Below are 22,636 nucleotides of genomic sequence, written 5' to 3'. Positions count from 1 at the left end.
TTTCATCTCGCTATGCCATGAAGTATGAGCCAACTTCCATTGATGCAAGATGACCACCTGCGTGGTTGTCGCCAATTCTGGGTATTTGACTCCCCATTTGCCGCACAAGAGCCCCCCGACTGACAGATGCAGGACCCCGACAATGCGCGGCTGTCGCCCTGCGCACTGCCCTATCTGGCATCCGTGCCGGCGATTATCGTCTTGCTGATCGCCTTGACCCAGTTGCTTGGCCCATTCTTGCATAGATGGCGCCCGAAATGGACTGTTCCATTCGTGTCGGAGCAGCATGAGTTGCATCATCCACTCCCGCTCGAAGGGGTCAAGCACACTCTGCGATGGGCCATCGCTCTTTTCGTTCTCTCGGGCATTGGCTTTGCGGCGGAGTTTTTTCAACTAATTGAGATTGATGTTTCAACGACGGTTCTAACTATTGCATGGGTACGTGTTCTCGGAGGTCTTGCGTGTGCCCCCGCAAGTGTTGACAGAAACTACAGGCGGAAGCATGGCTCCTGATTACGGTCAAGCGCCCACGATCATGTTCGATCTCAATGCTGGCCTTTTTTGTCTGCACCTTCGTCGTGGAAATCACGCTGGCCAGTCACTCCGACTCTAAATCGAAGATCATCGCTCGCTACATTGCAGCAGGCGCCGCAGCGACCGCCAGCATTGTGATCCTGTTGATGCCCTTCCGCAAACCATCGCTCCCTTTGCGGGGTATCAGTTCCGTGGGCCAACAGCCCACCAGTGATTTCCGCAGTCCAGAGGACAACTTGCGACTGTGGCAGTTTCTCACGGTATCCTGGATGGCCCCATTGATTGCCACCGGACGAGTCAGGCAATTGCACGAGCAAGATATTTGGCTACTCGGGTTTGATTTCCAGCATCGCCGACTCCACGAGAAATTTCGGCAGATCCGAGGCTCGGTCCTCGGTCGCTTGTTAAAGGCGAATGGCATCGATATCTTCATCCTTTCCGTTCTCGCGACCGTACGGATGTGTTGCGATTTTTCCACGCCATTGATTCTGCACCAACTCTTGCAGACGATGAAGGATCCGACCAGTTCCAAGCGAGTCCCCTTGACCTATGCTTCGTTCGGGCTGGCTGCGGGTCTGATTGCCTCGCAGTCTGGAGTGCTGAGCATATGGTACGGCCGACGATCCTACGAACGGTCTAGAGGCGAGATGATGATGATGGTCTATGAAAAGGCGCTTTCTCGGAAGAACATTTTTGGACAGAAGATCCAGGGCGATGATGAAACGTCTATCGACGATGAGACAAGTGGCCTCATCAACGGCGATGCGACTGAAGGAACCGAGGAACCCCCGGTCCAACCGAAGCAGAGTCTATGGAGGCGTCTCTTCACAAAAGGAAACAAATCAGGCCAGGCAGAGGCCAAAGAAGCCGCTTCTCTCGGCAAGATCTTCAACCTTCTTCGAGGTGATGTCTATGAAGTCGCTCAGCGATTTTGGGAAGTTGACACCCTCATTGACTCGCCCTTGGGCCTGGTCATTGCCACTGCTCTGGTCTGGAGCCTTTTCGGACCATCCTGCTTCCTGGGAATTTTAGCGGTGCTAGTAGCCCAGGCAGTCAACGCCCTGATTACTCGGACTCTCCTTCGATGGGAACGCGTGAGACGGGCAGCGACCGACGCCAGACTGCAGATCACTTCACAGTTTGTGGAAGCCATTCGGCACCTCCGCTGGTATGGGTGGCAAGATCACTGGCTTCGTCAGGTCATGGACGCCCGACAGCATGAGCTGAACCTGCGCATAATCACAAGCCTGTGGAACCTTCTGATCCGTTTCATCAATGCTTTTGCCAGCGGTATATTCCCCGTTCTCGCTTTATACTCCTATGCACTCCTGGCTGGCCATGACCTGCGGATTGAGATTATATTTCCTGCTCTGCAGCTTTTCACGATGCTTGAAAGCCGTCTTCGGGATATCCCTAACCTAATCACATCCCTCATCAACGCCTACATTGCTCTTGGACGTATCGAGGACTTTATGTCAGAACCAGACAAGGAGCCTGCGCCCTTTGAACCGTCGACCGACGAACCACCGATTAAGCTGGAATCCTGCTCTTTCGCCTGGCCAGGCCGAAAATCACCCGTACTTCGCAGCATTAACATGACAATTCCCAAGGGCTTGACAGTCGTGAGCGGGAAAGTAGGAGCAGGTAAGACCGCTTTTCTACAGGCTCTTCTTGGCGAACTCGACAAACTCGAAGGCGCCTCCCATCTTCCAAATGAAATGGTTGGGTACTGTGCGCAGTCTCCCTGGCTGCAGAGCATGAGCATCCGCGACAACATTCTTTTCTCCGCTCCGTACGATGACCAACGCTACAAACGGACGCTGGATGCTTGCGCCCTCCTCCCCGATCTCGCGCAATTCAAGCACGGCGATCTGTCTTTCGTCGGTGAGAATGGGATCGGTCTTTCAGGAGGTCAGAAGGCGCGCGTGGCTCTCGCACGGGCGGTATACAGTGCCTCGCGCGTCTTGCTGCTGGATGATCCCTTGTCGGCTCTCGATCACAACACTGCCGAATTGATTGTCCGCAAATGCCTTTCGGGACCTCTGATGCAGGGCCGCACCATCGTTCTCGTGACACACCGTACCCTGCTTGTTCACCATATTGCGGATCAGATTATTGAGATACGTGATGGGCTTGCCACCGTGCATGACAAAAAAGACGTGTCTAAAATTATTGGAGGATTGGAAAATGAAGACGCGGAAGGCGAGGCCGAAGAAGAGACTACTCTCGAAGATGAGGCAGCTGCAGTGCCAGACAAGTTCATCGAGGAGGAACATCGAGCAGAATGGGGTGTCAAGGCTCAAGTTTATTGGAACTACATCCGGGCAGGCAAGTATCGGTGGTGGCTCGCCCTCGTCTTGGTTCTGGCTGTATACCGGGTCATGGCTGTTGGACAGTCGTGGTTTCTCAAGGGATGGGGCGAGGCCTATGATCAGACGGCCGTGATATTCGGCAGTTTCTTGGCCGGCCACGAGCCATTCCTGGTGTCTGGGTCGAGCGTTGATGTTTACTTCGTGCCTCATAATCCGCTAGATCAGCTCCCACCTCCACACGACGACGTGCGTCCCTGGCTCTGGACCTTTTTTGGCATCATTACCTTCCAAGCCACCACCCTCCTCGTCGCCCAGCTGCTCATGCTCGTCATCGTCTACTGTGCCGGGAAGACGCTATTCCGGCAGGTAATGGTCCGAGTCAGCCATGCGACCTTTCGCTTTTTCGATGTCACTCCAATGGGTCGATTGATGAACCGCTTGACGTCGGATATCGGTGTGGTAGACGGCAATATCAGCCAGCAATTCCAGGTGATTGCCTTCCAGATCATTATCTGGATCTCGTCCATCTTGGTGATCGCCACTGCAACCCCAATTTTCCTCGTTTTCTCAGTCGCGCTCACCATCGCGTTTGTCTACGTCTTCTTGCGCTTCCTGCCGACGTCGCAGAGCCTGCGACGCCTGGAGATGGTATCTCTGAGCCCGCTACTCTCCAACTTTGGCGAGCTGCTCCACGGCCTGACCACCGTGCGAGCCTTTCGCGCCGAAGCACGCTTCCAAGACCGCGTCATCTCCGTGGTTGACAAATTCCAAGGCATGGACCACTTCTACTGGTCTCTCCAGAGCTGGCTCACATACCGCTTTGAAGTCCTGTCGGCGTGCTCGACCTTCGTGCTCACTGCCCTGGCGCTTTACACCAACACGACGCCCGGCTTGGTGGCATTCGTGCTAATCGCGGCAGACAACTTCGTCGAGTCCACACATATTCTCTGCAAGCAGTACGGACAGCTGCAAATGGACTTCGTCTCGGTGGAGCGAATCGATGAGCTCCTCCACATCGAAGAAGAGTCCCCCGGGACGATCGACCCGCCCGCCGCATGGCCGACCTACGGCAGTGATATCATCTTCGAGGACGTCACGCTCCGCTACGCCGCACATCTGGATCCCGCGCTGACCAACGTCTCTCTGCGCATCCCCGGCGGGTCCACGACGGCCATCATCGGCCGCACGGGAAGCGGCAAGTCCACGCTGGCCGTGTCGCTTCTCAGTGCCGTCCGCCCCGAATCCGGCCGCATCCTCGTCGACCGCATCAACATCGCCGATGTGAGCACGCAGGCCCTCCGCACGCGGGTCACCTTTGTCGCACAGGACCCCGTATTGTTCCCGGGCAGTATCCGTCTCAACCTGGACCCGACGGAGGAGTACTCCGACACGCAGTGCGCCGAGGTCCTGGAGCGGCTCTGTAGTCGGCACGGCTGGCATCTCGACACGCACATCGAGGCTGGCGGGAGAGACCTCAGTCAGGGCCAGCGCCAGCTGATTGCCCTCACGCGCGCCGTGCTGCGACGCAGTCCCATCGTGATCTTAGATGAAGCGACGGCCTCGGTGGACCATGAGACGTCTCTGGAGATCCAGCAGATTGTTCGGGAGGAGCTGGAGCTGTCGACGGTGATCACGATCGCGCACCGCATCGAAGCCGTCAAGGACGCGGACTATTTCGTCGTGCTTGACCAGGGCCGCCTGGCGCGCCAGGGCCATGTCCGGGATTTGTAGTATAGACGAGCTCTTATTCTAGAATTCATCTACTGTCCATTTTTACGCAGTTGTAAGACCATGAAAGACCAAGCAAAACCCTCAGGGGGGGAGAATTCGTTGATATACAGCGATGCGATAAGAAAACGGGTATCTAATCTTTACAGCTTGGCCTTGCCCTGGGCCTTCTTGAGGATGGGCTCCATCTTGGTCGCCTTCATGATGTTACCCTTGATCTTCAGCTTGCCGCCCATGAACAGGCGCTGGGCGTTGGCCTTGCCGGTGACGAGCTGCTGGAAGTCTTCGTCGGAGAGGGAGAGAGTGACTATTTCGCAAGAGGGTTAGTAACGGGATGTGCCGAATTATTGAAGGAGTTAAGACCCAGCGCTGTGTCTTACTACTCCGTCGGAGAAAACTCACCATCAGCCTTGCCGCCCTTCGGGGCGGCGCCCTCGCCAACCTCGCCCTTCTCCTTCAGATCGAGGTACCAGCTCTGCTCCTCGCCCTTGCTGTTCTTCAGGTTGAAGGCGACGATGGCCTTGGCCTTCTCGACGGCATCCTTGCGCTCGGCGGCATCGGCCTGGAGCGTCTCGTTGATCGCGTCAAAGGCGGCGGAGGAGGGGAAGGAATCTGGCAGTCTGTCAGCGCATGAATTACCGCGACCGAGGAGGAATCATCATACCTTTCTTGAGCGACATGGTGGATGGTAAGGTCAGAATAATTAGGGTCAGGGACGGATGAAGTGAGAACCACGCCTCCGTTATTTATGATGCCATCGGTGCATGTGAACCCTGGGGCCGTGCCGAGGCCCCGAACACTGGACCTCCGTCAACCTTCTGCAGCAATGAATTCTTCTTGTGCAAGACCCCAGCCGAGGACCCTTCGTCAGTCCGGGCACAAAGTTATACTGTGCGATCGAGCCTCTCACTCAATTCTATTCCCCGCTGAACTGGGTGTTCTCATCCCCCAACAACCCCCTAACGAGCTAATGGACTTGGTTGACCCCCAGAATAGCCGACTCCACATGCCCCCCAAGCGGAGCTCCCCCATGATGTCTTATTATGGATTCCTACATCTGAAGGTCTGGCACAAATCCGGTATCCTTCGCGGCGCTAATCATCCCGCCAATCTTTTTCCTCCGGGGACTTGGTTTGCTGCCCAGGAGTAGCCCCCGAACCGGGTGAAGAGGCTTTGCTCGCGTGCTCGACGTCATCGCCCGACGAAATGCCGATGGCGGTGGCTGCACCTACAATTATGCTCGGGAAGGCCTAGCCAGGGCAGATGAACAGCGAACCGGCGAGATCTTCTCGCGCGTATTATAATTCTCTTTTCCAGAATTGATCGAGTGCTAGATGCGTAGCCAGTGTAAAGAATATATACGGCGATCTTGGATCTGGAGCCATTGGATCGATAATAAGCACCACTGTTGGACTGTCCGCCATTCTAGACATCAACACCCGTACTATTCCGTGACCGACACCACTCCTCAGGCCATGGAGTCTCGATGGCAAACGAACAGATGGGCATATACTTCCCAACCCGGCAATAGGGCCCGCCCTATCGCGTTTGCACTGTTTGTCTCGCCGCGGCAGTCACGTGCAGATAAAAGTCGCAACGATGGCAACAACCTGGAGAGACGGACAACAAGGTTGAGAAGACCCGGACTGGATAGACCGGGGTGTTGAGAACTGTTCGCTGGCGGGTGGATGACTGGCCAGAGCCGCAGCCTTGGCGTTCCTGGTCTCGGGATGACATCGACTCCTGCCTGCGCGTCTTCTTGAGAACATCAAAGATTGATTGATCGATCGGGGCGACGAGCCGGGAGCAGGTCGGCCACTTCTGGATTATTGATGGTGTACTTTTCTCCTTCCTTCATCTTCGACTCTCTCTTGGTCTTTCTCTTTGTTTACTTTGCCCCGCGATTCGACTCCACTAGCTCGCGTTATCGCGTACGAAGTGCTTTGGACACCTCACTTCTCCGTCTATTTCGGTATGTATTCCCTCGAGCATCCCCTCAGTGGCCCAGCATCCGGTCAAGGCGATGATTGTTCACCTTTCATGTTTTGTTTTCCCCTTCCCTCCTCCCCTGCAACTACCCGCGCTCCCTGCGGCTTCCCCTGTTTGCTTATCAGACGCTGATCTACCCATCAGATTCTCCGCATTCGCCTCTCTCTCTACCGTTTCAATTCTGTCATCTACCGACTGCCTAGTCGTCAGGCTGATCTGCCCAGTCCAGCATTCTTTTAAACCATCACTTCATTAACTATACCCCGGACCGAACTGAAACCATCGGACCCCGCCTTGTCTGGTAGGACAGCCTCAAAAGATGGCCTCTGCCGTGGCAACCATGTCCTCTGAGGACAAGATCAAGGACCTGTGCGAGGATATCGATCTACAAAAGTTCATCTACGAGGATCTGCAAGACAGGGAACCGGGTGATTCGGAGGAGTCGGAGGAGATTCTGAGAACCATCAGAAATCTTGAAGCGCAGGTGGCCGCCCTGCTTGGTGGTGATTCCGATGGCCCTGCCTCTGCCCAGAGCGTTGATTCACCCCGGGACATGCCTCGTCCAGCACTGGCGGCCGCAGCGGCGCCTCCTCAACCACCCCAGGAAAGGTATACACACAGGCCTTCCCCCCGACCTGTGGTTATGTCTGGTTCCAGGCCCAGATCACCACCTCCTGCGGCTCCCCTGTTTCCCAGATTGCACACCACACGCTCGCCATCTTTCGGAACCTCTTGGTCGTCAGAGCCTTCATCTGTCTCCAATCCGTATTGGCCTTCATCTGCTCCGTCGCCCTTTGTCATTCAGCGTCATAACATTCTCCCAAGCCAGGAATCATCGTCTCGTGATTCCTCTCGCAAGAGATCTCGCCAGGATTCAGGCAGCTCCCCGCATCAACGTGGACCGTCAAAGTATCGATCGCTCACCAACCAACCCATAAACCCACCGAGACTGCAGCCCTCAAGAACCAGACAGACACTGGAGGAAAAACTGGCTGCGAACAAAGAGGTCTACGAGGAGATGATGGAACCCGACTCTGTGGAAATGACAGCACAGCTGGAGAGGATCCCGCCGTCTACCGTCCTTGCCAATCTTCGGAAGGAGGAAGAGGACCAAGCGAGACTCATCCGTGATGGGTTTCAAATGGAGCAGGATGCCGAACTCGCTCGCACGCTCCAGGCCCAGGAGAATGAGTATACTTCTCTGAGTAGCTCCGTTTCGCCTCCTCCGTTCCGCCAACCCCGGCCCTCCTTTGACAATATCCCGGACAGAACTCATTTCCCGAAGGTCAAGAAGGAGCCCGGTTACCCTCTCATCGAACCACCTCGTCACTATGAAACTATACCCGACGACGACGATGATGACGATTTTGAGGAAATCTCGGGGGATAATTTTCATTCTCGGTTTGGGGTCTCGTCTACGGGATACCCTATGCGGATGCCTGGAGCGTTTCCTGGGATGCCTCACCCAGGGAGTCCGTATATGGGGATGCCTCCAATGCCTCCACCACCGTTGCCTTCCAGAAATCTTCCATGGCTGGGCGTGGACCCGAACGCCGCGGAAAGAAGCTTTGGTTTTCTCCAAGATGTGGCAAGCAATGAGCTATTATATGGAAGAGAGGATGAGGACGATTCCGACGACGTAGTCGAGCGCTATGAAGAGAGAAACTTCCCAGTTGACATCAAGAACCTTCTCACGGGTATCAAAGATATCCGCGAAGCCACTAAAGCTGACAACGAAGAGACGCCCCAGTCGCTCCAGGTCACACTCATGAAGCACCAAAAGATTGGTCTGAAATGGATGAAGGCCAAGGAAGAGAGTCCCCACAAGGGAGGCATTCTCGCGGATGACATGGGCCTTGGGAAAACCATTCAGGCCATTGCTCTTATGGCCTCCCGTCCGTTCACCGATCCTGATCGCCGCCCTACATTGATCCTTGCCCCGAAGGCGCTGCTGGAGCAATGGAAGGCAGAGATCATGCGACATGTCAAACCCGGGAAAGATCAGCTGTCGGTCTTCATTTTCCACAGCCTGAGTCGACACGTTCCATGGCGGGATCTGAAGAATCACGACGTGGTGATAACAACTTTTGGTACACTTGTGGCCAACTTTAAGATGATACTTCAGGCAGAAAAAGCCTCGGAAGAGGGAAAAGACCCCAGCATCGTGAGGCAGCTCCGTGAGCAGTCATCGCTCTTCGGCCCGTCTAGCAAATGGCACCGGGTTATCGTCGACGAGGCACAGAACATCAAGAACCCTCGGTCAAAGTCGTCAAAGGCATGCTGCCGCTTGGATGCTACCTACCGCTGGTGTTTGACCGGCACACCCATGATGAACCGCCTGGAAGATCTGCAGGCTCTCATTAAATTCCTTAAAATTCGGCCCTACAACAATCCCGACAAATTTAAATACGTGAGTTCCACCCTTACGCCCACAAGAAAGGACAAGATATTGACCACTCTCTATAGACATTTACCAGCCCTAGGGCATCTAGGGGCCAGCCTGAGGTGGTCATGGCAATGCTGCGTGTCTTGGTGAAAGCTATCTGCCTTCGCCGTACTAAGAAGACGAAGATCGATGGCGAGCCTATTCTGCAGCTACCACCGAAAGTGGTGGAGAAGACCCACATCGTATTTAGCGACCAAGAAAATGAGATGTACAGAGAGTTGGAGAAGAACACACAGGGCCAGATCGAGCGGTATCTGGATGCTGGCACTATGGGCAGAAATTACAGCCATGTTCTGGTTCTTCTCCTTCGTCTCCGACAGGCTTGCTGCCATGCTCACCTTCTGAAGGGATTCCGCATCGGCCTCGACCTGCCCACAGCCGTGCCGGGTATAGATCTTATCGCCAATGCTAAACTCTTGAGTCCAACGGTGGTGGACCGGCTCAAGAATAACGCAGACGAAGAAGACGGCACTTGTCCTATCTGCATGGATAGCGTGGAAAACGCGGTGATCTACATCCCCTGCGGCCACTCCCTGTGTTCCGAGTGTTTTGCTCGATTCTCAGGCCCTGTCACGGACGGCCCGGGTGATCTCGAGGCTATGATCAAATGCCAGAACTGTCGTGGGCCTGTCGATCCTCGCACGATTACGGACGGGCTTTCTTTCAAAAAGGTCCACGATCCGGACTCACTCCCTCCCTCCGAGGTCGAAGAGGAGCCAGAACCAGAGAAACAACCAGAGGAGCCAGAACCGGAAGAATCGGAGCCTGACACCGAAGATGAAGAAGGTTCGAACCCCAAGAAACTATCCCTGGCCGAGCTCCGCGCCGCAGCTCAGAAGAACAAGAAGGAGAAGAACAAGTACCTGCGCCGTCTGGAGAAGACGTACGTGCCCAGCTCGAAGATTGAGAAAGCCATGGAGATCCTGCAAGCCAACGAAGACCGCGGCAACGAAGAAAAGACCATCATCTTCAGCCAGTTTACCTCGCTGCTGGATCTGCTAGAGGTCCCTATCAAGCGCCGCGGTTGGGGATACGCCCGCTACGACGGCAGCATGGCTACCAAGGACCGCCTTGAGTCCGTCACGGTCTTTTCGCAGGATCCGGCTTGCAAGATCATGCTCGTCTCGCTCAAGGCAGGCAATGCGGGTCTGAATCTCGTCTCTGCGTCTCATGTCATCGTTTTTGATCCATTTTGGAACCCTTATATTGAGGATCAGGCCGTTGACCGCGCCCACCGGATCGGCCAGACGAAAGATGTCTTCGTCCATCGCTTGCTCGTCACCAATACCGTTGAGGATCGCATCATCGAGCTGCAGGATAAGAAGCGCGATTTGATTGACGGTGCCCTCGACGAGGGTGGCACTATGAACGTCGCTCGGTTGGATCACAGGGAGCTAGCATATCTCTTCGTATGTTCGACGCATCCTTTTTTTTTCTTTCCCTGCGCCTTGCTAACTTCTTGATTTTTCATAGGGTGTTCGCGACTAAGCACAGCCCTTTGGAGGATATCTGGTTTCATCTCCTGGATTTGCATGCCATCTCATTGTAAACCCCGAGACTATGCTTTTCGGTTTAGTTTTCTTTCGGGTTGGTTTCACGTCTTTGCTTTTGGATTTTGCACACGGCACCGATGAAAATAGCCATTTGATTTGCTTTTTGCTTTCGATTGTTTCCTGCTTGCTTTCTTTGTTATACCCCCGGTGCTCCAGTTTATTGACCTACTGTCCATACGAATAGAATGCTTTTCTCATCTCCTCCTCTACGCTCTGCCAGATGATTTTGCGTTAGACAACCATAGAAACTGGTCTCTATTGTATTTGATCTGAGCAATTTTTTTCTAGGCACTACGTATAGACGAACAATTAGAGACTTCTCGTCTTGTTGAAAGAAGAATTTTTTCCTGCGTTCTGCATCTGTTTGCAAACTGCTTTTTTTATACCGTCTGCATCGGTTTCAGAGGAAGGGGAATAATGGGGGACATTGAGATGGTCAAGAGTCTAAGCTACTAAGTGTTGTGTTTGGGGGAAACAAGAGTGTAGAAAAAAAGAAATGCATAATCGTGCGCAGCGCCTTCAGTCTTTTATTTCAAACCACCACCACCGCTAGCACACACCCGCCATCATTGTATCGTGATTTGAGATTTCTCAGACTTTGCTTTTGCGGGCAAAAACCAAAAAACGTCGACGCGGAGCGAACGGATTCCCTTTAGAAAGAAAAGCTGAGGAGCCCCAACCTCCACGTTGGTAAACTTCGTGGGCTGATGTGCGGCCCGTTTACAGGTCGGCGTCGTCCTCGTCGGGCAGGGGCATCGCTGCCGCAGCCTCCATCTCCTTGCGGGCTGCCTCGAGCTGCTCGAGGTCGACCTGCACCTCTGGGGGAGCAAGGGCAATGGCAGCGACGAATTCCTGGAGACGGCGTTAGTGTTTGGATTTGTTAACGGGAAAGGGGAAGGACAACGCACCAGCTGGGGGTTGCCAACCAGCTTCCGAGCGAGCCACAGGAAGGGCTTCTCGAAGTTGTAGTTGGACTTGGCGGAGATGTCGTAGTACTGGAGGTTCTTCTTGCGGTGGAAGGTGATGGTCTTGGCCTTGACCTTGCGCTCCTTCACATCGACCTTGTTACCGCACAGCACGATGGGGATGTGCTCGCAGACACGGACGAGATCACCTAGATGGGGTCAGTTTGGTCTTTTTGATCGAAACGACAGAAAAAGAAAAAAGACTTACGGTGCCAGTTGGGCACGTTCTTGTAGGTGATACGCGAGGTGACATCGAACATGATGATACCGGCCTGGCCGTTGATGTAGTATCCATCACGGAGGCCACCGAACTTCTCCTGACCAGCGGTGTCCCACACGTCGAACTGGATCGGGCCCAGGTTCTATGGCTCCGGGTTAGCCGGGACAGTTCACAAGAGCGAACCCCCGCTCGGGGGCTGTGGCGGGGCAGATAACATACGGTAGTGAAGCCAAGAGGGTGCACCTCGACACCGAGAGTGGCAATGTACTTCTTCTCGAACTCACCAGTCAGGTGGCGCTTGACGAAAGTGGTCTGGTCGGGATTGAATGCGTTAGCGATGGAATTTTGGCGAGGTTGGCCGGGTGGGCAGATATTTATTTTGATTGTTGGCAATCGCGGGGCAAGGGGGGAAACAAGCTGTTCATCCACTGTTGAGGCGGAGGATGGCCGTTCTGATGGGACATTCGCTCTCAGACGATCAAGAGATGCTTCAGGAGCTAAATCCGCTTACCTTGCCAGTACCACCGTCACCGACCAAGACGAGCTTGAAGGTGGGTGGGGCTTGCGCATCGGCCATGGTGGGCGATGAGACGATTAATTCGCGATAAAAACGAGGTCTAGAGCGAAAGAGGGCGATGCGCGTCGTCGATTCTGGATGATCGAGGCGAAGCGGTTCTGGGGGGAAGGGGGATGGGGGGTGAGGCGAAAGAAGGAGAGAAGAAGTGAATAATGCGTGGATGGAATTTTTGCCCCAGCGGGTCACGTGGACTGTGTGCCTTGTAAACAAGCAGAGCGTCACTTGTTTACTTTCTACATTTGACATCGATTCATACGATCATATTCCTCATGACAAGACCAGAAAGACTAAATACCATTTTGCGCCGAATCCAGCCCATGTCTCTCACAACGGAACTAGGTGGCACCCTAGCAGACCACGCCCACCCCAGTCTCGCCGGGGAGTGAGCAGGAGATCCAGCTCCATCGTAGTCCCAGACCCGCTCTCGTCCTTTCGAACCACCTTGACGGACAACGGGCGCTGCACAGACAGTTAGCACTGGCTTCCGATCACAGACAGAGAATGTACCTACCCCTTCGTTCTGTTGCACCACCTCTGCGACCTTGGACAGGCGCTCATGGTTCATCCAATGCACATTTCCAAAGCTGCGAATGGTATCGCCCGCTTTGAGCCCCGCTTGGTCTGCCGGACTCCCGGGAACCACGCTGTTGACCTTGGCAAACGGTCTTCCCGCATCTGCCACGCTAGTATCCGACGGGAGTTGTGTTGTAGAGGGCACGCTCGTGCCATTTGGAGTGGAGGTGGTGGTCTGCGCATTCTGCATGCTGGCGAAGTGGGCATGGAGGCCCTTTTCGATATTGGTCATGACCTCTTTGTGGTCATTCCGTAGGTGGATAATACGCACACGCGTCGTTCGTACTGTATAAATCGTCTCAGCGACCTGTAGAGATGTGGATGGAATGATTGCAGCGCACCTTGAGCGATGTCGATGTCATCGCGGGGGTATCCGTCAAAGGTCGTCAGAGAGGAGTTCATGTTGACTCCATGCTAGCAGCTGGTTAGCAAGCAAGCGGCGACACCAGTGAGTCCTCACTCATACCGAGCCGAGCACGCTGCTGAGCGCCGACAGTTCTGCTTCGATGCGGTCCTTCTCCGTCATCAGCTCGATCATCGACAGCTTCGACAGGTCGCGCGGGGCAGTCCCCCCGGACGTGGGTCCGGAGGCGACAGTGGGAGCGTGGATGTCGTCGTCCATGAGGATGCCCATAGTAGAAGACAGGCAGATCAGACCATTGCGCGGATGGAAGAACAGTGGGAAGTGGAAGAAGAAGAAAGTGTGGGCCGGGTAGCTCTCTCTTTATCTAAGCATCTATGCCTCCACTCAACAAACAACCACACCAACACCAACAATGAAACACGAACTCCCGATCGGGCTCCGGCGCAGGAGGTTTGGTGACACCTTCGCGCCTTCCCATCATGACGTACATGGATGAATTTCAAATCGCCTGCCTGGTCGCGACTGCCTCGCGCCTTCCTCCGTCGCGATGGCTCTGGCGGTCTTGGACCTGGTCTCGCGGGAGTTGTTGCTGCACACTTGAGCCGACTTGCTGTTGCTGCCCATCATGGAGTCCCCGGTGTTTGATGCGGAAAAGTCCATGCTGCTGGATGCCTCCGACAGTGAAAAGGTCGCCCTGGTCGACGAGACCATCGCCGATGGCACCATGACCGAGAAGCCCGCTGGGCCTCATCCCTTTAAGAAGTGGGTGGACAGCTTTCGGGCTCGCAAAAATATGGCTCCCACCATTCCACAACGGTACGTGGAGGGCTGGTCGGATTCTTCAGCGGAATTCCCCGTGCCAAACCCGATGGCTCGCCATGGATCGCCGCAGGAGCAGCACTGGGAGAGACTGTCGGGCCACTCGTCGCAGCTGGGCACCGTCAAGACCACGACCATGAGCATCGCCAGCCAGAGCATGGCCCGATCGAGAGGAACGACCCAGAGCACGGCGGGCCAGAGCACCATCTCCGATACTCGCATTTCCGCAGACAGCTCTCGACCGACCTCCAGCCATTACATCGACGAGGCCGCAGAGCTACGGGCGACCAAGCGTCGGCAGGTCTTACGGGAGATTGTGGCAACGGAGTCGGATTATGTCCGTGGTCTGAAGGCGCTCACTGGGGTATGTTTGGAAGACCGTCACGCTTGGTCTTGGCACTGATATTCCTGCTTGGACAGATCCTCTCGATCTTCAACACTCGGCCCGAGATCTATCATAACGTGCAGTCGATCCGGGAGATCCATGAGCGCTTCCTCGCCCAGATTCAGGTCACGTCTCCCACATCAGCAGCCAATGTTGACGATCCTGGCGCGCCTGATGTCCTGTCGCGCGGACTTCATAAACGTTTGGGTTCGATTGATCTCTCTGGGTTCAAGAACCGGTCCTTGAGAACAAGAAACTTCAAAGTATCGCTGAAACAGCGCCTGAAAGCGCTCTCGGCAGAGCCTTTTGAAGCTCTTGAGGTTGCTCGAGACATAGAAAAACTGGTTGGTCTTTTAACATCCGTGCATGTGCATTGTCTACGAATGACTGATCATGAAATATAGTCCATTTCATTTGCGGTATACGAGGAATTCTGCAGCAATTATGAGCTGCTCACGCAGGATGTTGCACTTTTACGGCGGTCGATTCCGAATTGGGCAGTGTTTGATCAGGGTATCGAGGCACTATCAAAGTCGGTCACGTCGATGGAAAGCCGGAAACAGGAGGAAAACCGGTCAATGTCGTTGAACGATCTGCTCATCAAGGTTTGCACTCTGACCGTGGGATATGTTCCAGCTGCTAATAGAGAACTAGCCCGTCCAGCGTCTCTGCAAGTACCCCCTTCTCGTCCAGGATTTACTCCGACACACCCCTGTCAGTGACTGCCCATCTTCTCATGACGGCATCCGACAGATCCTAGAAAGCCTACGTGTCTTGGTGACAAAAATCAACTCGGCGACGGGGAACCCCGTGAACAAAGACCGGATCCAGAAGACTATTCAACTGCAAGGGAAGATCGACTTCTCCGATATGGTATGTGATTTTGAGTCGGTTCAGATACGCTGGGCTCACACTCTCAATAGCATACGCTGCAGGACATCTACAAGGAGCTTGGCCCGATGATCTTGTGCGGTGTCTTACACGTTACCTATCAAGTGCCAGAAGGTCCCGTGGGGGATTTCATGGTATGCGTTCTCTTCAATGGCTACTTTCTCCTTGCCAAAGGAATCGATGACTGCCGCCGACTGGAGGCGGTGGCTTGTCTCTACCTTGGGGATTTGAAGATGGACACGCTGCAGAACGGACGGGGTAAACGCTCCCCACCGACCTCCTTTGTGAGCCATTGACTAACGGATCCAGGACTTTGTTGCCACGGGTGCCTGTTTTCATGGAAGCTTCTGTTCCAGGATCAAGATGAGAACTACGAGTTTGTCATGAGCGCTTCCTTGGCGACGGAGGAAAAACACTGGAAGACCGAGATCCTGAAATCTGTGGCCGTGCTCGCAGAAATGGCCAAGCCGAGCGCGTGGGATTCGAGGAAATATGCGTTCCTGAACATCGCGCTCGTGCCACTGGATCGCATTCAATACGTCGCGGCCTCCCTGGCCCGGCGATCGTCCATGGATTCCATGGCCATCTCGCGCAAATGCCATGTTCAACAAGTGTTCATCAAGAGGACGCACTGCCCCCATAACTCCGAAGAGGCTATCAGTCAGGTCGACGGCGAGGTTGAACGGCCAAAGACTTCCGTCTCCCGCTCCGCACTGGTAGTGACCGCCCGACGGATGGACCGTATTCGTCTGGAGAAATTGGTGGCCGACGTCTACACGCGCGATGTTCTTCCGCTACCCGGAATGGTCCTTGGAAGGGGGGATCTGTTTCGACGTGGCTCCCTCATGAGGCGACTCAGCTTCCACACGGGGTTTGCCAGGCGGTCCAGCTCCGTCAGCACCTCTCGGTCCGGGCCCGTCGCCGATTCGGGGTCGGTGGATGAATACGTCGCATCCCTGGCCGGTAGTGACCGCGAAGAAGACTCGCACGCGGGGTCGGATGCCGATTACGACATGCCCAAAACACCGACCTCGACTCTCGGGCGATCCAGGACGTTACGGTTCCGGAGTGCGCCCAAGAAAGTCACCGGCACGGCATCGTCTCCACGCAGCGAGAAGCGTCGGTCTCAGGATGGACACCCAGAGTGGTCCCCGTCACGCAAGAAGTGGGGGTCTCCCATGACGTTGCTGAGCGCCTTGTCGCCCCGGAATCTGATGCGGCCGCGTTCCAGTCTGGGTCAAGGGACGGACGATGACTATTAAGGGGGCGTTGTGGGGGGGATGGAGTGGGCGGTACCACGATGCCTTGGCTGAGACGTAATTGTAGGCAGTTTCAGTAGTCACAAAGAATGCACACCGGGCATTGATCGGCCAACTGTCCTTCTCCACACAGTCAGAAAGCTGCCGGGCCATGACGTCGGTTGTCGTCGCAGGGCAGCAATCGCAGACATAAAAGGGGCAGCGAAGGTGCGAGTAAGACACGCGATCAACTTCTGATTGTGGCCTTCTCCCTGTCGCCGTGCACTCCTCACTCGCAGTCCGAATTGTCCAGCTTCGCGGTTTGTAGCGGCGCCGATCTCCACTGACGTCATCACCTGTCACCAGCTCTTAAAGCCCGCCCTTCCTGCCTTCTCCCCATCCTCACTCCTCCAGCTTTGAACAATTATCACCCACACCTCTATTACTTCCAATTGAACCACCCAACATGCCTCGCGCCAACGACCCCACCTCCAAGATCTTCTACAAGGGTCACTCCGACGATTTCATCGTCTTCGTCGATGACATCGAGATCCTGCACAAGTGGAAGAATGACCGCAGCATCCCATTGAGCGATGTTTTGAACGGGTGGAAGATCTTCGTGACTCATTCGTAGGTTTCTGATCGGTCCCGAGGGTATCTTCTTGGCTAACATCGCATGACTGCAGCCACGGAGCACAGGGTGTGCTGGACACGGCCAGCAAAGCGAGTCTGCAGAATGAGTTCGGGACCTCAAATGAGGATGAGTGCATGATGAAGATTCTGGAAGGTGGTGAATATCAGGCTTCCTCGGTTTGTTTTCCCCATTTTACTTCCTTCATCATGTCTGAGTGCTAACCTGGATATTTACTAGACACGGGAGCGCGAGGGTTCCAAGAATGACTCCAAGGGCTCTCAGGCCATTGCTCGCTAAATATCCCCCTTCCCACCAGAATGGAGAAAGCTGTTCGGGCGAACTGTCTATCCCCCCCCCTGGGACCGGAGTGTTCCACATCGCATCACATTCCCGCCCTATCTACTATGTATCTCCTCTCCGACATCGCGCGGACGGTTTGGTCTAGGACCGATATCTACCTACCCGGAACGAGTCGAGGAAAAGCGAGATTGTCTGGTCTGGAATTATTATTTTTCCTTTTCAGTTGCATCGAAATAACAGGCCTCTTTCTGGTCCTGATATGAGATAATGAACTCAAATGAGAAACACTGATCCTCCGGATCTTCCTTGCTCGTAGGCGTAGTACATCAGTCAGTCATTAAATTATATTCATTTGCAGGTATCTAGTCGACAGGAAGGGGGTATAGCAATAGTACCCCGTCAGAAAAACAACGGAAAACAACGAAATGCTATGCTTTGAGCACTTTCGATCTCTTCGGTAATGTCCACGGCTCGGGACAGACCACCTGGATAGCCAGCGTTAGCTTTCACCCTCTAACCATAACAGCCATCAACAACATACCTCGCCTTCACTGTACGCCCAGAAATACACCCCGATCCCCACCAGATAGTAAATCGCCGGATCGGTGCCTTGGTAGAGGAGGGCCGCGAACAGCGCGCTGAGCGGGTAGACGATGAGGCGGACTTCAATGCTGCGGTGCAGTATTGAGCCCGCGAAGGGCTTGAGCGGCCATTCCCACGCGAGACCAACCAGCCCGGTCACGAGGTTGAGGATCTGGAGGATCGGAATCGGGTTGACGGCGGCGTCGAGGTTGCGCGAGATGAAATCCCAGAAGACTTTGGGCCAGATGAAGCCTTCGATGGCGCTGGCGATTTGGTCTGGAGGGCGAGAGGTTAGCTAGAAGATGTATGTGAGGGTGAGTAACCGAAACGTACAGGCTGATGCTGTGAGGATAATTAGCCGCCCCCAGTGGTTCTTGATTAATCGGCCCATCGTGTGTTGTGTGTATATGCGTGGTGTGTATAGATCTGGGGAATCTCGAGATAGATTCCGCTGTGAAACGGACGAAGAGAGAAACGTGGTGATCGCTCAAGTGCCCGGACTGGCGACGATAGAAAGATTCCCCTCCTGGTTAACTCATGCATGATACTCTCGGCTGATATTCTTCAAAAGGTCCGGGGTGGGAGTGTGATTGGGCGGGACGAGGATGTGACAGAGCGGATCTCGATGCGGGCGTACGCAAATCAGCGGCCCTGGCGCCGACCCTGGGCGTGACGGGCTGCAGGATGGATCGTCTCGCCCACATTGCCCTTTGTCAAGGTTGGCCACCCCGATGGTCAGATGAGTATCCCCACGCACGGGGTGCCTATGTTTAGGAGGGAGGTGCGTGGGCTTTGGACGGAACTATGTACGATCTGATTATCTTGAGGGGAACTATGAATCTGTTTAATCGTTTGCATTCTTTGTTCGGCTTGCTCTCGGGCACTTCTTTTTGATCGAGTTTACACGTCCCTTTCTAAAGCTTTCTTTTCTCTTCTGGGGTATACCCCTGTCAAATCACTCGCCCACCCTGGAGGACAGCGGCGTGGAAAGCATCAACCGCCGTGCGATCTATTGGCTTGAGAGCTTCGAGATAGAAATCGAGGCAGTCTTGAACTTGTCCTCGGAGACGTAGAAGTTGGTGTGGTCGATAGTCAAGGAAGGGTAAAGAGCAAAAGATTCTATCAATACCCAAAGAGGGAAGAGCGATACAAGAAACGGTCGAATTATTGGCATTTACAACTTCAAATCTATTTTGTTTAGACCATCATCTTTCTGGCATTTGGATCACGCACCTAATCCTTAAAGACACAGGACGCCAGACCCAAACAGGAACGCTAAGCCCGTCCGAGTTAGGATAGCCGACTAGGGTGAGATCAAGTGTGATGAAAAGCCAGCGCTTGCAGAATGCATTTCATAGGCCAGCGGGCACTGCGAGTCCCTCGCTCGCTTCAGTTGGCGCCGACCATTGACCAGCCTCCCTGCCAATTTCTAACCCCAAAAGGATTTTGCCCGACGGTCGGATTGTTCGTGTGTAGACGGGTACGGAGTCGAAACGGTATCAGATCAGGTTGGGCCTCTATGCCCTACCCTTGGACTTGTGCTGTCGGCGCATGAAACAAAGTCGTCGCGCGACAGAACCTGAAGTTCCGATTGCGACCGACACCTTAGCAAAAGACACCATTTCATGCACAGATAGCAGAAACTAAATCCGGTGTAGACTCCGCTCCAGCCTCCACATTTCCCATTTCTCCGAGCCAGCGGACGGCACCTATCACACCACGAGCAGGCTGTTTCCTAAAGGAAGAAAGCTAGAGGCACAGACATCGACAGGCATTAGGGTCTGATTGGGCCCGAACCCACCGTTCTTGCTCGGTTGTTGTGGCCGCTGAATGCGAATGTAATTATAGATCGGCCCCTCGCACCCCTGCAGCCAAAAACCACATCGCTGGAATCTTCGTCGCCCCGACATCAGCTCTCAACCTCACTGTCAACGCCGGGCATGGTTGCTTCGACTATTCTCAGCATTCCGAGACTTATACAGTGCCTCTAGCCGAGCAGCAGCATCTTGAAACATCAAAAGTCGCGGGACTGGACTCGCGAACCGCATGATCCCACGAACTCAGCAATAACCAGTCAATTTGTGCGCCGGGACTATCGGCTCTCTTTGTTTGATATTTGCAGCTCCAGTAACATCGGAGCCCGTCACAGAGTCGAACCCTAAAGCGTTCATCCCACAAATATCCCTCGACCACAAGACGAGCACGAAATCGCCAAATCCAAGAGCAATTCGAGCGAGTTATCTAATATCAAAAGAAAAGACCCCGTCTCTGCAGTAATCAATTCATGGAGGACCCAGTTTGCAAACGACCTCTCCATCTACAATATTTCGGGCCATTTTATTCCTGATATCGCAACCAAGTGAATTACTCTCCAGTTCTTCCTAAAGCGGCGACCGACAAAAGCTCCGGGTTGCTGGTCAACCATATCCATCTTCCTCTCCTTAATCTGCCAAACCCGTGTCTGTCGCTGGCCGACGTCTTCTCTCGTGCATACCGGGAACCCTCAACCCCACCGACAACATGGCCGTCTCCAAAGATTCATGGATTCAGCGGCACGATCTGACATGGTCCAAAATGATGTTCTATCTGTTCTTTTGGGGAGCTCATTTTGGGGTCTTTGCCGTAGGATGGTACGTTTGTTTATTGAGTTGCTATATCTCTCACTAACACCGGTGCAGGTACTTACAAGCAACGAATCAAAAACTGGCTGGTCTAAATGTCCTCACTTACTCCGTTTGGATCTCAAGAGGTGCAGGCCTAACGCTCTCGGTGGATGCAACCATGATTCTACTTCCAATGTGCCGGAATATCGTGCGTTGGCTCAGACCTCAGATCCGATGGCTGCCACTCGATGAGTCTGCCTGGTTCCACCGTCAGGTTGCCTATGCATTGCTGGTGTTTACTGCCATCCATACCGCCGCCCACTATGTCAAGTATGTATCCCATACCCAGAAAAAAAAACCTCATCGCTAATACACTATAGCTTCTACAACATCGAAAAAAACCAAATTCGACCCGAACTGGCGGTGCAAATTCACTTCACTCGTGCCGGTGGTGTTACAGGCCATGTGATGCTGCTCTGTATGATGCTCATGTACACGACGGCACACTCTCGCATCCGACAGCAGGCGTTCGAGACCTTTTGGTATGCTCACCACTTATTCATTCCATTCATGCTGGCCCTCTACACCCACGCCACGGGATGCTTTGTGCGAGATACCCTCACTCCCTATTCGCCGTTTGCCGGAAAGCCCTTCTGGGACCATTGTTTAGGCTATGAAGGCTGGAGATGGGAGCTGGTGGCGGGCGCCCTTTACCTCCTCGAGCGACTCTACCGCGAGATTCGATCTCGACGGGAGACTCTGATCACGAAGGTGATCCGTCATCCCTACGGTAAGACACTTCAATATTCTCAAAAATGGAGGAGCGTACTAACACCGCAACAGCTGCCATGGAAATACAATTCCACAAACCCAGCATGAAATACAAGGCCGGACAGTGGCTCTTCCTCCAAGTGCCAGACGTGTCCAATACACAATGGCACCCTTTTACCATCACCTCATGTCCCTTTGATCCGTACGTCAGTGTCCACGTCCGTCAAGTGGGTGACTTCACGCGTGCACTTGGTGATGCTCTCGGATGCGGACCTGCACAGGCTGCAGATTTAGAAGGCCTAGACCCGCTGGGCATGTACGAGGTGGCCCTACAGAACGGACAGATGATGCCCAAACTCCGCATCGATGGGCCGTACGGAGCACCGGCCGAGGATGTTTTCGAGAACGAAATCGCCGTGCTGATTGGCACCGGCATCGGCGTGACGCCCTGGGCCTCCATCCTCAAAAACATCTGGCACCTCCGCTCAAGCCCGAACCCGCCGCGCCGTCTGCGCCGTGTCGAGTTCATCTGGGTCTGCAAGGACACTTCGTCCTTTGAATGGTTCCAGGCTCTTCTCTCCTCCCTCGAGGCCCAGTCCGCCAACACGGCCGCCCACGAGGGCAGTACCGAGTTCCTACGCATCCACACCTACCTCACACAACGTCTGGACGACGACACTGCCGCAAATATCTACTTAAACTCCGTCGGCCAGGCCCTCGACCCCCTGACGGAATTGCGCAGCCGGACCAACTTCGGCCGCCCGGACTTCAAGCGTCTTTTCACGGCCATGCGTCTCGGCTTGCACAATCAATCATACATTTCTGGTCTGCAGAATACACCAACCACCGAGATCGGTGTGTATTTCTGTGGCCCAAATACTGCTGCCAGACAGATTAACGATGCGGCCAAGTCTTCATCTACTAAGGGTGTGCGGTTCAAGTTCTGGAAGGAGCACTTCTAGCTTCTGGATGTTTTGTTTATCTTTTGCTGCGGTAGCGTTATATACGACATCATGATTGACGAGTCTCTCTGCTGTTCTGCGTTGTTTGTTTAATTGTTTCTTTGCGATATCGGGTATACATACGACGGACAAGATCTGTGTCCTGTACTATAGTTTTTGATCACTGCAAATGCACCACTGCATGTCCCCT

At 54.2% G+C, this 22,636-nt stretch overlaps 9 protein-coding genes across 9 annotated transcripts; 5 read left to right on the top strand and 4 right to left on the bottom strand.

The window, feature by feature from the left end:
* Positions 1–126: 126 nt before the first annotated feature.
* Positions 127–4,577, top strand: PFLUO_LOCUS8629 (uncharacterized protein; the record flags this gene model as incomplete). The annotated part of the gene is made up of 2 exons (XM_073786375.1): positions 127–438; positions 495–4,577. The coding sequence occupies 2 exons, from the start codon at positions 127–129 to the stop codon at positions 4,575–4,577; spliced, it is 4,395 nt and encodes a 1,464-aa protein (XP_073642637.1).
* A 140-nt stretch (positions 4,578–4,717) lies between these two features.
* PFLUO_LOCUS8628 (uncharacterized protein) lies at positions 4,718–5,254 on the bottom strand (the record flags this gene model as incomplete). Its single annotated transcript, XM_073786374.1, has 3 exons — positions 4,718–4,881; positions 4,977–5,186; positions 5,239–5,254. The coding sequence occupies 3 exons, from the start codon at positions 5,252–5,254 to the stop codon at positions 4,718–4,720; spliced, it is 390 nt and encodes a 129-aa protein (XP_073642636.1).
* A 1,628-nt stretch (positions 5,255–6,882) lies between these two features.
* PFLUO_LOCUS8627 (uncharacterized protein) lies at positions 6,883–10,497 on the top strand (the record flags this gene model as incomplete). Its single annotated transcript, XM_073786373.1, has 3 exons — positions 6,883–8,973; positions 9,030–10,418; positions 10,483–10,497. 3 exons carry the CDS (start codon positions 6,883–6,885, stop codon positions 10,495–10,497), a joined length of 3,495 nt encoding a protein of 1,164 aa, XP_073642635.1.
* A 785-nt stretch (positions 10,498–11,282) lies between these two features.
* Positions 11,283–12,324, bottom strand: PFLUO_LOCUS8626 (GTP-binding nuclear protein gsp1/Ran; the record flags this gene model as incomplete). The annotated part of the gene is made up of 5 exons (XM_073786372.1): positions 11,283–11,414; positions 11,471–11,676; positions 11,736–11,889; positions 11,967–12,059; positions 12,259–12,324. 5 exons carry the CDS (start codon positions 12,322–12,324, stop codon positions 11,283–11,285), a joined length of 651 nt encoding a protein of 216 aa, XP_073642634.1.
* Positions 12,325–12,648: 324 nt separating this feature from the next.
* PFLUO_LOCUS8625 (putative 26S proteasome regulatory subunit) lies at positions 12,649–13,531 on the bottom strand (the record flags this gene model as incomplete). Its single annotated transcript, XM_073786371.1, has 4 exons — positions 12,649–12,783; positions 12,836–13,182; positions 13,239–13,311; positions 13,364–13,531. The coding sequence occupies 4 exons, from the start codon at positions 13,529–13,531 to the stop codon at positions 12,649–12,651; spliced, it is 723 nt and encodes a 240-aa protein (XP_073642633.1).
* Positions 13,532–13,886: 355 nt separating this feature from the next.
* Positions 13,887–16,618, top strand: PFLUO_LOCUS8624 (uncharacterized protein; the record flags this gene model as incomplete). The annotated part of the gene is made up of 6 exons (XM_073786370.1): positions 13,887–14,444; positions 14,501–14,809; positions 14,870–15,070; positions 15,120–15,338; positions 15,389–15,614; positions 15,666–16,618. The coding sequence occupies 6 exons, from the start codon at positions 13,887–13,889 to the stop codon at positions 16,616–16,618; spliced, it is 2,466 nt and encodes an 821-aa protein (XP_073642632.1).
* Positions 16,619–17,060: 442 nt separating this feature from the next.
* On the top strand, positions 17,061–17,525 carry PFLUO_LOCUS8623 (uncharacterized protein; the record flags this gene model as incomplete). The annotated part of the gene is made up of 3 exons (XM_073786369.1): positions 17,061–17,224; positions 17,281–17,404; positions 17,466–17,525. 3 exons carry the CDS (start codon positions 17,061–17,063, stop codon positions 17,523–17,525), a joined length of 348 nt encoding a protein of 115 aa, XP_073642631.1.
* A 431-nt stretch (positions 17,526–17,956) lies between these two features.
* On the bottom strand, positions 17,957–18,501 carry PFLUO_LOCUS8622 (uncharacterized protein; the record flags this gene model as incomplete). The annotated part of the gene is made up of 3 exons (XM_073786368.1): positions 17,957–18,013; positions 18,070–18,386; positions 18,444–18,501. 3 exons carry the CDS (start codon positions 18,499–18,501, stop codon positions 17,957–17,959), a joined length of 432 nt encoding a protein of 143 aa, XP_073642630.1.
* A 2,129-nt stretch (positions 18,502–20,630) lies between these two features.
* On the top strand, positions 20,631–22,446 carry PFLUO_LOCUS8621 (uncharacterized protein; the record flags this gene model as incomplete). The annotated part of the gene is made up of 4 exons (XM_073786367.1): positions 20,631–20,740; positions 20,789–21,043; positions 21,094–21,503; positions 21,557–22,446. 4 exons carry the CDS (start codon positions 20,631–20,633, stop codon positions 22,444–22,446), a joined length of 1,665 nt encoding a protein of 554 aa, XP_073642629.1.
* Positions 22,447–22,636: the final 190 nt, after the last annotated feature.

The sequence above is a fragment of the Penicillium psychrofluorescens genome (genome assembly GCF_964197705.1).
Source record: "Penicillium psychrofluorescens genome assembly, chromosome: 6".
In the NCBI taxonomy this organism is placed as follows: domain Eukaryota; kingdom Fungi; phylum Ascomycota; class Eurotiomycetes; order Eurotiales; family Aspergillaceae; genus Penicillium; species Penicillium psychrofluorescens.
The sequence above is the reverse complement of the archived record's forward strand: the minus strand, read 5'-3'. Positions and strand labels throughout refer to the sequence as shown.